General features: G+C 41.5%; 1 protein-coding gene across 1 annotated transcript in view; it reads left to right on the top strand.

The window, feature by feature from the left end:
- Nucleotides 1-4038, top strand: part of ntrk2b (neurotrophic tyrosine kinase, receptor, type 2b) — a 50780-nt gene extending 46742 nt beyond the window's left edge. The window contains exon 18 of the mRNA XM_060912237.1: nucleotides 3522-4038. Coding sequence (XP_060768220.1) covers nucleotides 3522-3707 — 186 coding nt within the window. The 3' untranslated portion in view covers nucleotides 3708-4038. The remainder of the gene's footprint in view (nucleotides 1-3521) is intronic.
- The last annotated feature ends 8674 nt before the right edge of the window (nucleotides 4039-12712 follow it).

Raw genomic sequence — 12712 nt, 5'->3', positions numbered from 1 at the left:
ACACATATAGTAACTCATATAATCACTCTTTACGACCGTGGTGAGCAGAAAAGCATCTCAGCATGCAACAGCAAAAAGAAGAGCACATTGGGTTCCGCTCCTGCAGCCAAGAACAGGAATCTTCGAATCAAGAACAAGTTCCTATTCAAGTGGCCAGTGAGTGTATAGATATAAATGCTATACATTCATAATATACACTCATTCATAAGATTTTTGGAAATGTGAACAGGTTTTTGATATCTGGTTTTCCTTGTTTATTGGTCTTGGCATTACAGTAATACGGCAATATTTTCAGATTATTTTCTGCCACAATCTCAACTTCTCAAATTCAGCTCCTACTTGATTTAACCAAAAATTATTTTCCTGAGAGCCGTTTTTATAATCAGGCTTCTCCAGACCCTAATCAGTTCCCAGCAAAACAAAATATGGAATGAAAGTATTTAATGGTAAGAAGGTAACTTTTTTATTTTTCAAGAATCATTATTATAGCGATTTTCACAAATTGCAACTGTCGTTTCACAGCTTTGTTTACATTCTAAGCGGAAATTATTTTGTCGGACGTTTTGTATAAAAGTTGTTATTTATCGAATTTGCAAAAAATAAGAATAAAAATGCTCAGTTTCTCAAAATCCAGTGAATGTGGCTAGAATAAAACAGGCCTCGTTGGCTGTTAGCTCATGTACAACTCAATTTCGTGGAATAACTTGTTTATTTATTTGTTTATTCATTCATTCGTCCATAATAGTCCAGAAATCAAACCTGAGATTTGTGTCTTTCTGCTGCCAAAAATTACCTTTTGAGATGGAAATGAACTGTGCAGAATTTCAGAGCTACAGGTCATAAACTGGGCGTGTTAGTTATGGTGAGAAGACACATATCTAGTCCTGTATTTCTAAAACTGACCACCTTTCTTATCGTCCACAAGAGTGAGGGATACAAAGTGAAACACTGTTGAAATATATGTGACGTACAGTATGTTAAGCACAAATTTTCAAGTCCTGTGAAGCGACGTTTGTACACGGTGGTGACTGTAATAGCAACTGAAGCAGGGATGATCCTTGTGGTTTTCTGGAGAGGACACTTTTTGATGGAATCATGTTTCAACCACATGTGAAGCTCCGCTGCAAATGTGTCTCACATCTCTTTCAAGTCCTGTTTTTTGTTTTACTGTGCAACAACAGAGTATTCTGCTTCAAAAGAGACAAACATTTTCTTTTAAAAATCATTTACAACCTCACTACATGGCGAGTGATTTCCGGAGAGGGCATTTTTTGACTGACAAAGGATTCTGTTTAGAAAAAAAAAGTAACTTCCAGTTAAATATCTTTCCATTGTGAATGAACATATATATGTATACATCCCAAAGTAAAACCTAGTGCTAAAAAATGCAGCTCTGAATTTAACCAGTAAAAGTGTTGAAATGTAATAATTAAAACAGAATTAAATTAAATGACCACAAGGTCAAAACTGAGCTATATTTGACTCTTAAACATATTTATAAGAACTTATAAGAGACATTAGTGCTGTCGGTAGGGCTGTAGGCGCATCCCTGTAAAATAAGGTGTGTGTATATATATATATATATATATATATATATATATATATATATATATATATATATACACACACACACACACAAAACCCCGATTACAAAAAAGTTGGGACAAAGTACAAATTGTAAATAAAAACAGAATGCAATGATGTGGAAGTTTCAAAATTCCATATTTTATTCAGAATAGAACATAGATGACATATCAAATGTTTAAACTGAGAAAATGTATCATTTAAAGAGAAAAATTAGGTGATTTTAAATTTCATGACAACAACACATCTCAAAAAAGTTGGGACAAGGCCATGTTTCCCACTGTGAGACATCCCCTTTTCTCTTTACAACAGTCTGTAAACGTCTGGGGACTGAGGAGACAAGTTGCTCAAGTTTAGGGATAGGAATGTTAACCCATTCTTGTCTAATGTAGGATTCTAGTTGCTCAACTGTCTTAGGTCTTTTTTGTCGTATCTTCCGTTTTATGATGCACCAAATGTTTTCTATGGGTGAAAGATCTGGACTGCAGGCTGGCCAGTTCAGTACCCGGACCCTTCTTCTACGCAGCCATGATGCTGTAATTGATGCAGTATGTGGTTTGGCATTGTCATGTTGGAAAATGCAAGGTCTTCCCTGAAAGAGACGTCGTCTGGATGGGAGCATATGTTGCTCTAGAACCTGGATATACCTTTCAGCATTGATGGTGTCTTCCCAGATGTGTAAACTGCCCATGCCACACGCACTAATGCAACCCCATACCATCAGAGATGCAGGCTTCTGAACTGAGCGCTGATAACAACTTGGGTCGTCCTTCTCCTCTTTAGTCCGAATGACACGACGTCCCTGATTTCCATAAAGAACTTCAAATTTTGATTCGTCTGACCACAGAACAGTTTTCCACTTTGCCACAGTCCATTTTAAATGAGCCTTGGCCCAGAGAAGACGTCTGCGCTTCTGGATCATGTTTAGATACGGCTTCTTCTTTGAACTATAGAGTTTTAGCTGGCAACGGCGGATGGCACGGTGAATTGTGTTCACAGATAATGTTCTCTGGAAATATTCCTGAGCCCATTTTGTGATTTCCAATACAGAAGCATGCCTGTATGTGATGCAGTGCCGTCTAAGGGCCCGAAGATCACGGGCACCCAGTATGGTTTTCCGGCCTTGACCCTTACGCATAGAGATTCTTCCAGATTCTCTGAATCTTTTGATGATATTATGCACTGTAGATGATGATATGTTTAAACTCTTTGCAATTTTACACTGTCGAACTCCTTTCTGATATTGCTCCACTATTTGTCGGCGCAGAATTAGGGGGATCGGTGATCCTCTTCCCATCTTTACTTCTGAGAGCCACTGCCACTCCAAGATGCTCTTTTTATACCCAGTCATGTTAATGACCTATTGCCAATTGACCTAATGAGTTGCAATTTGGTCCTCCAGCTGTTCCTTTTTTGTACCGTTAACTTTTCCAGCCTCTTATTGCCCCTGTCCCAACTTTTTTGAGATGTGTTGCTGTCATGAAATTTCAAATGAGCCAATATTTGGCATGAAATTTCAAAATGTCTCACTTTCGACATTTGATATGTTGTCTATATTCTATTGTGAATACAATATCAGTTTTTGAGATTTGTAAATTATTGCATTCCGTTTTTATTTACAATTTGTACTTTGTCCCAACTTTTTTGGAATCGGGGTTGTGTGTGTGTGTGTATATATATATATATATATATATATATATATATATACACACATACATACATACATACATACATAGAGTACCAGACCTAGTTGGTGTTCTTCAGAAAGACAACCATGATTGTGAAACAGCTTGTCTGTAGATAATAAACGCTGTATTTATGTACATACCTTATATATCGAGACAAGGTTTGAAACATGCTGTTTGTGTGAGCATCATGTGATCTTGTTGAATATACAGTCGAATAACATTGTCTGTATTCCATGACTCCCCCTGTAGGTGATCGAGTGTATCACACAGGGCCGGGTTCTGCAGAGGCCTCGTACCTGCCCCAAAGAGGTGTACGACCTGATGCTGGGCTGCTGGCAGCGTGAACCGTACATGAGACTCAACATTAAAGAGATTCACAATCTGCTCCAGAGCCTGGCCAAGGCCTCACCTGTTTATCTGGACATCCTGGGCTGAACGTCTACGTGTGCGTGCGTGTGCGTGTGTGTACAAAAAAAAAAAAATCAGGCTTAAATGTTCTTGCTTGTGCTTCTGCCTCTTTACCACATAGACTAAAGGCCTTAAAGTTGATCGCATACATTTCTGCAAATTTTTTGGGACATCTATAATCCTCCCTGCTTCAAATTGTGCTTTTTTGAGTTGTGTGAATTTCGACGGCAAACAAACACAATCAGGCCCATTGTTGTAAATACTCCTGGACATTTTAGGAGGTTTTCGTTTTTTGGGGTTTTTTTTTCCTCCTCATCGCAGTGACTGGAGGAACGGTTAGCCGAAGTGCAAGCAAAACTAAAAGCAAAAAAATAAATTTAAAAAAAAAATTACACACATTTATACAGAAAAGGCTTAAGTGTCAGAGATGATGGACATTTGTGAAACCTGGACAGTTTGGAAAAAAAGGGAAAACATTTTTGTAGAATTTAGCTTCATATGATCCTTTGTTGGCACCATGGTGCCATTCTTTTTTTTTCCTCCCTTTTGCTGATTTACACATCCAGGAAAAAAATTGAAAAATGGAGAAATCTCAATTTCGAGTCCTGAAAGACTCATTTATTAGCACAACTTTGTCGCTGTCTTGGGCACAAGTACGGACTGCAATACAACTGCTCAAGCTGGAAGGCCACCAGAATACATTCTTTAAAAAAAAAATATATCATTTGGATGAAGAAACAAATAATGAAGAAGAAAAAGTGAAGCTTTGTTTGTTTGGTTTTCTTGTATTTTTAATTGAAGCACAGTGGGAAAATGCTGAAAAGTGTGAGGAATTCTGGTTAACTGTCACCCGAAAAGCAGTTATCCAGATGTCAGGACGGTGATCATTGTCTTTTTCTTGTGGTTTCGGTGAGAGCACAGTGACAAAAGTCACCAGCAGTGGAACTCCATATGAATGGTGAAGGAACTGACCCTAAACACAAGGGCATTTTTTCCCCCCTGACTAAATCATGGTCGTGGTCCTGGTGGTTACGACAATGACACGATGGCCTTCTGAGTGGCAAAAAATGACCACGTTTATATTCATGGTGTTGCTTTTGATTTTAGGAGTCAGGGGAAGCCATGGCCTAATGGTTAGAGAAGCAGCTTTGGGACCAAAAGGTTGCTGGTTCAATTCCCTGGGCTGGCAGGAATAGCTGAAGTGTCCTTGAGCAAGGTACCTAACCCCCAACTGCTCCCAGGCTGCTCTGGGTTTGTTGGACGTCGCTCTGGATAAGAGCGTCTGCTAAACGCTTGCGATGCAATGAGTCGAGGTGAGTTTTGATGGATGACGGATGTGTCGAACAAACACAAGGCGATGGATTTCATTTGCACTTAGGATTATAATCAAAGAATTATCAGTTTTTATATATATGCTCTTATTTACGATGAAAAATAACCTGCTTTAAATGTTCCCTTTGTCGTGTATGTGGGTTTTTTGGTCATGATTTGAAAGCAGGCAGTTTGAAAATATTTGATTTTGGTGGGCACGGTGATGATGTGACACGAGCTGGCCTTCCCTGAGGTCGCCACCAGAACAAAGACCCTATGAAGGGAGCCAGGATCCAGTGTGTGTGTGTGTGAGAGAGAGAGAGAGAGAGAGTCCCACCTGCTTTGTGAAAAGAGATTATTTCCAGGAAGACTTACTAACCCTACTACTCTCGTAAATCGAAATGATTTCATTGGTTAGTTCTGAATAAATTCCGCCTCCTCCTGGTAATATTTCATGAACTCACAGTAAGTCCTCCTGTACACACATCATCTAATCTTCTCTAATTCGGTGGGCGTCCTCTCCGCTAGCGATGTGTGCAATCAAGATGTAAATGCTCATCAGCTACATTTACTGTCCTTTGTACTCTGATGTCGAACTATTTCTGGGCGATAAAAGTCGAATTTATTTTTTTCAGCACTGTAAAGAGAGAGAGATGCACAGAAAGAATGCTTCGTTTCATAATCAGGCGGATAATAATAATAATAATAATAATGAGCGCTTTATTTCAATATCATTCCTAAAATGTTTATTTTATCAACATTTGGATCTGTAAAGAAGTAAATAATGTCTAAAAGTCTATTACAAAATAAATAAATATTCCAGAACTATATTTGATCCAAATCTCCCATTTAAAGTTTTTATTTTTTAAGATTATTTAAGACGAATTTTAATTTTCTGTCCTAATATAGACACACAGTATACATCTGCTCTAACTAGCCAGCCTGTATTTCAGAGTCCATGCTGTACAGATGAAATCTTTGTCTATATGAATATGTTTTTTATCTTGTTTAAAAAGAGCTATCATGTCAAACGTGTGACACGGATCCTAAAAGGGGCCACAGGGGTGTAAATACAAATACATAAAAGTTCTGTCTGATAAAATGTACTGTACAACCTTCACAGTATCAGTGACCATAGCATCCGGGGCTCGTTTCTTTTTTCTCTTGTATCTGAAAAATCTAATTTCCATCCCTCATCACGTTGTGATGTGATGGTATTGTGAAGCAAGGTTGCCATGGAGATCAGCATCCACATCCAGGGTGATTTCCTCCATCTTCATCTTCCCTATATGACTTATGTCCTTATCTACAGCAAAAATATATATAACACACACACATTTTCTTTTCCAAATAAAGACTGTGACTGGGCACTACTGTATTACTTTTTCGTTGAATGTATTTAAACAGAATGGGGAGGGTGGTTTTTTTTTTTTAATTAATGTAACCCATCCTGGGTTCAATTTTATTTTCTTCCAAATTCTGGAAGTTTGCTATTTTTTATTTGGACTAATCTTTTTGAGAGAGAGAGAGAGAGAGAGAGAGAGAGAGAGAGAGAGAGAGAAAGGTGTGTGTGTCCTGGCAAAAAAAAAAAAAAAAAAAAGTGCATAGTACGTGCATGTATGAGAGTGTTAAATTGCCTCAGTTTCTTTTGCTCCTGGCAGATTCAATCTCACTGCTTCGATTCGATCAGTATTCTCTCCGCTTTGTGCATCCTGAGAGCAGCTTCTCTGCAGTCAGTGGAAATGTTCCTTGTACTACTGTGCATTTAATAAAAGTGGTATGTCTTACAGCACTGCGTTTATTTCTACAACCTACACCCAAGTATCGCAGCAGAGTTATTCAGTAAGACGAGATCCAACTGATTTACACGTGAATATCGAATTTTCAAATCATTCGAGCATGAATAAACAATGGAAAAAAAAACCCCACAACACTAATGTTCACAGAACTACGAAACTTTTATAAGCCCTTCACGACTTGTGCGTTTGCCAATTTTGGTGTCAAGCAACAGATTTATTTTTATTATTATTATTATTATATTTTTACTGACATGAGGTTCAGGTCATGGGACTTTTTCCTGATCCGAGTTACATGAGAACATCACGACAAACTGACTTAATTTCTTAAACCCAACAGACCCAGTACCGGGTCCAACAGAACGCTACTATAATTGCCTTCTGGTAAAAAGTTAAAAAAGTGCTAGTCTTACAAAAATGGCATCACAAAATCCCAGGTGTTCTGTGTGTGATATGCTCAAATAGGTTGTAAAGTTTACCGATCGATACATTTTTTAAAAAATGGTTCGAAAAAATTGTTTGCATCTGAATTCTCATCTCATCTCATTATCTCTAGCCGCTTTATCCTGTTCTACAGGGTCGCAGGCAAGCTGGAGCCTATCCCAGCTGACTACGGGCGAAAGGCGGGGTACACCCTGGACAAGTCGCCAGGTCATCACAGGGCTGACACATAGACACAGACAACCATTCACACTCACATTCACACCTACGGTCAATTTAGAGTCACCAGTTAACCTAACCTGCATGTCTTTGGACTGTGGGGGAAACCGGAGCACCCGGAGGAAACCCACGCGGACACGGGGAGAACATGCAAACTCCGCACAGAAAGGCCCTCGCCGGCCCCGGGGCTCGAACCCGGACCTTCTTGCTGTGAGGCGACAGTGCTAACCACTACACCACCGTGCCGCCCGCATCTGAATTCTGTTTAAAAAAAAAAAAAAAAAAAACACTAAAAGCTTGTCTGCCCTTAGATCGCAGTGATTTATTGGTCAGCGGCGCTGTATGTTTGACATCATATGCACCACTGCCTTCTTTTGTAAAGCTTTGTACGCAACTTTACGGCAACAAGGACGAAGTAGTAGTGACTCAGACTGAATAAGCATGCTTCGGTTTGCTTTTAGGTGACTAATTGTCCGTCGTCTATCTAAGAATTATATTTGGCCACATAGAAACTACCTTAGAACGTTATTGATCGGACTAAGGACCAAGGGAGTAACTTTGATTTTGACATTGGTGGGGACACAAAAGTGATCCAAGGCAGTTACCAATATTCGTCTGTAGGTGGCAGTAAAGGACCATGGATTTGTTGTATCTAGCCTAGCCTAGTAGTAGTAGTAGAAAGAGGTCTCTGTAAAACGGTGAACGCAGCAGACTCAGGCCCTGTTTACATTATTTCGAATCAGCGGATCATCAGATTAACGTTTTTAAAACGATTCGCGTGCACACAGCAATGCCAATACACGGATACGCTAATCACATGACTAATTAGATGGCACGTCACACGATCCCAGTGCATATCGGGCATGCGCAAGTCACTCACCACTTGCAAGTGGAAGGATGGCAAGCGAACACCTTCTCCAGCAGATAAACACACCTGGCTGTGATGTTCATGTTCTCACCGAGTTTAAGCGCCTGAAGGAGGTTGAAATGTGTAAATAAACCTCAGTGCGGTTCAGCGCTTCCTCCTGCGCTCCAAATCACTCCGCCCTGAACAGCGAGTGCCCTCTGGAGGGTGCGCACTCCGGCCCTGCGCAGCTCACAGAGCGCGCGAGTGAAGCGCACGAGCAGTGATTCGGGACTGAGCCGCTGTGTGTGTGATCCCAACGCCAGCGAATCAGGAAGGTGGATGTCACAGTGACGTTGTCCAATGACGTCAGCTAGAGCTCAGCACAGCGTATCCGCGTATCCTCAATGTTTACACAGCAACGGTTCAAATACGAACTGGGTTGAATACGTCGGCCCTGGCGGATTCCCGTTTCCCGGCGTTTTAATGTGAACGGACAGTGCATCCGCGAAGAAAACGAGACAGATACGGTCTAATGTAAACTTGGCCTCAGAGGCAGACTCAGCGGCTGTCACGCTGTTGATTCTGAAATGCAAGTCGCACATCTGCATGGCCATGCAGTAGCCTACATCTGACTACTTACATTCTGTAAAACCATTAGGTCTATAAATTTAACATTCATTCATCGAGGATATTATCTAACACCAAGTTACATTGCTCCAGCATTCCTTTTCTCTGCAGCTATGCAGTAGCCGAGCTCTGATGCGTCCTGTCACGTTGCTAAACCTGCCTAAGGAGCCGCAGCAATACTTTTATGAAGGGTTTCCATACATCAATAGGATTTCGTCGAGTTTTTAAAGCTCGACGGAAACCCTGCACTTACATTCTTGACTTTGAAGAAGAATGAACGAATGTCTCGTTTCTTGGGACGGGGGCCGTCGTCCATGATACTCAAGTCAGCATGCGAGTCGTAGGGCAAGCATGCACGGACATCGAAGTCCAGCTCAATTTGTAGGCTGACGGAGAGTGGGGGGTGCGTGGGGTAGGTCAGGTGTGTACGTGTGAGATACGGGGGGTTGATGGGCGGGTAGTCACGGCTGCTGTGGGAAGTGTGCTGCTTTTACAGCAGATGGAGTGACAGCTGGGATAGCCAACCATATAAGTTAGCGAGAAACAGGTAGCTAATCAGAGAATGATATCTACGTTAGAGGGGGGATTATTAGCAGTGTAACCCTTTGTGTGCCATATAATCATTGCTCAGGTTAGGACATCGGTTTTATTGATCGTGATTACACAGTAGCGGCTGAATATTGGTAGGGACACGTCCCTAGCGTCCCTGACCAAAATTACGCCCTAGCTAAGGACAATTAAGAAATTCAAGCAAGAGACGAAACAAGCTCGACCCTTCCTGTACGACGGTGCGCTCTTTGGGACGGTGCTTCTGACTTCTGTTTCCAGATCATAGGAACTGCTCTGCATCCCAGATGTCGTTCAAATCCTCCATGAATCTGCCTCACAAATTTATATCTTTTTCAGAACGTATGGAGCAGACACCAAACCGTCCTATCAGCTTGAAGTTAACGCTCTTTGCCTGTACAAATCAAACCCATTCATTCCGTAAGTGTCGTCCTGACTTTGGGCTGTAACGGATCGAAATTCCGGGGGTTTTTTTTGTTTTGTTTTTTAAAAATCAGCTACACTTGAACGACACACCTCTTAGGAGGCATGCTTCGGTTTTAATTTTGTTTTGGAATAAAAGAATTATTAAAGACGTGCTACATTTCGCAAAGCAGACAAAGCCAGAAATGCAGCGAACTTTCAAGCGTTGCACGTATGACGTCACTTCCTTTGAATTAACAATAACTTACCAGGAACGCGTTTGTGTAATGGCGAACTCAAAGAGCCAAACTTTACCAGCGAAATAGAACATGTTCCCGGTCTCGTATTAAAATACAATTTAGACAGTAAACTATTTAACATGTCTAGTTTTACAAGGTATAATTTCTAGCGGTGAGGTCATTTTCGTAAGACTAGCACTTAAAAAAAATAAAAAAATGCTGTTTTGCTAAGTTCAATACTTCGTAAAATTTTGTAGTACGCATGTATATATTTTATGGTATTTCTATGTTTTTTGGGTCCAGCTGTAGTCACATTGTTGCTGAATGAAAAAAAAAAAAGGCATCTCTATCCTTGAGCTCATGACCATCATGGTGTTATCCTTTGGTTTATATATTTCCGACACTGGAAATATATTCTCCGAGCTCTTATACATATCCATACAGACCAAACTGTATATTGACCTGATAATTATGGCACTATTTTTGATTAATTTTGGGTGTGTCGGTCTAGGTGAGCCACACCTCAGGGCTTAAAAGGTTAAAGGTCTTTACATGTACAGCATGACATGAAATGATGTGGGGGGAAAAAAAAAAGTGTCATTGAGAAATTTAACACCACATTAGTCTTCACGTTAAACGTGACACGATTATGAGAACTACTACTTCTACGGACATCATCTTCCACTTCTATGTGGGGTCGATGGATTTGCCAAGTCTCTTCGATACTTTCTAACCATCTTCATTTCAGTCTTCCTCTTTTCCTTTCCATACTCCTCCTCTCTCATCACATGACCATACCACTGCAACTTCCTGTCCTGTACTTTCTCGGATATCTTCCCCACTGGGCGGCACGGTGGTGTAGTGGTTAGCGCTGTCGCCTCACAGCAAGAAGGTCCGGGTTCGAGCCCCGTGGCCGGCGAGGGCCTTTCTGTGCGGAGTTTGCATGTTCTCCCTGTGTCCGCGTGGGTTTCCTCCGGTTTCCCCCACAGTCCAAAGACATGCAGGTTAGGTTAACTGGTGACTCTAAATTGACCGTAGGTGTGAATGTGAGTGTGAATGGTTGTCTGTGTCTATGTGTCAGCCCTGTGATGACCTGGCGACTTGTCCAGGGTGTACCCCGCCTTTCGCCCGTAGTCAGCTGGGATAGGCTCCAGCTTGCCTGCGACCCTGTAGAACAGGATAAAGCGGCTACAGATAATGAGATGAGATCTTCCCCACTTTCGTTATCCCTCTAGTTCTTTCGTTTCCAATCCTGTCCCTCCTCAGCATCCACATTTTCGCGACATCCAACAACTTCTCACGAACCTTCTTCACAGGCCATGCTTCTGCTGAATACGGCATCGCTGGTCTAATCACTGACTTGTACACTTGTCTGATTTTTTTTTTTTGTGTGATTATGAGAACATTCCACAAAAACAAAATCACATGGTGATGGAGGAGTCGACAAATGAAGATACACCATATCTTGAGAAGCAGGTAAGAACGTGAGGGGTTTCACGGCTCGGTTCAGGAGGCACTGAGACTGATGGGAAGCTTCACCACATCACAAAGTAGGCTCTGGAGCATGGGCTGTAAAACGTACATCACCGTTTTCACCTATTTATTTTCTTCTCTTCCCCAGACATCGTCTTTAAAGTCGTGATCTTGATCAGTTTTGCTTCTCTTCTTAAACATTGCTAGGTTTTGATACAAAGGTACCATTCGATTACTATTAAACGCCTACTGAGGATTCAGACACCCTACATACTGCTCTTTGTGTACTAATAGTATAGAAGTAGTAAGTGTGAGTATTCGGATGAGACTCCGCCGAGCCTGCAGCAGCGTCATGACGTTTCCAGAACCTTCACCCTGATTGGTTGAATGCGTTCCATTTGCAGACAAAATATTAGAAATATCAAACCTGCTGTGAAAAAAATAAAAAGCCACTTTTCACACACATTCACCTTCTCATCATCTGTAGCCGCTTTATCCTGTTCTACAGGGTCGCAGGCAAGCTGGAGCCTATCCCAGCTGACTACGGGCGAAAGGCGGGGTACACCCTGGACAAGTCGCCAGGTCATCACAGGGCTGACACATAGACACAGACAACCATTCACACTCACATTCACACCTACGGTCAATTTAGAGTCACCAGTTAACCTAACCTGCATGTCTTTGGACTGTGGGGGAAACCGGAGCACCCGGAGGAAACCCACGCGGACACGGGGAGAACATGCAAACTCCACACAGAAAGGCCCTCGCCGGCCACGGGGCTCGAACCCGGACCTTCTTGCTGTGAGGCGACAGCGCTAACCACTACACCACCGTGCCACCCACATTCACCTTATGTTTAAAAAAAAAAAAAGCTCATTTATGTGAGAGTTGTCCAAAGAAAAATTTGGGGACGAAAAAAAAAAAAAAACAATTCACACTGTATAAGTATAGACCTTCATGCTGGGATCAGATTACACAAACTCAACCCCATTTTAACACAGTTTTGTCGAGGCTGGCAATAGTAAAGCATCAGGCCTGAATATGAATGTCAGGATTGATGAATGACCGCCACACTACAAGACCCAAATCAATCAAAGAACAGCAGCGTGA

This window comes from Neoarius graeffei, chromosome 28 (genome assembly GCF_027579695.1).
Source record: "Neoarius graeffei isolate fNeoGra1 chromosome 28, fNeoGra1.pri, whole genome shotgun sequence".
In the NCBI taxonomy this organism is placed as follows: Eukaryota; Metazoa; Chordata; class Actinopteri; order Siluriformes; family Ariidae; genus Neoarius; species Neoarius graeffei.
The sequence above is the reverse complement of the archived record's forward strand: the minus strand, read 5'-3'. Positions and strand labels throughout refer to the sequence as shown.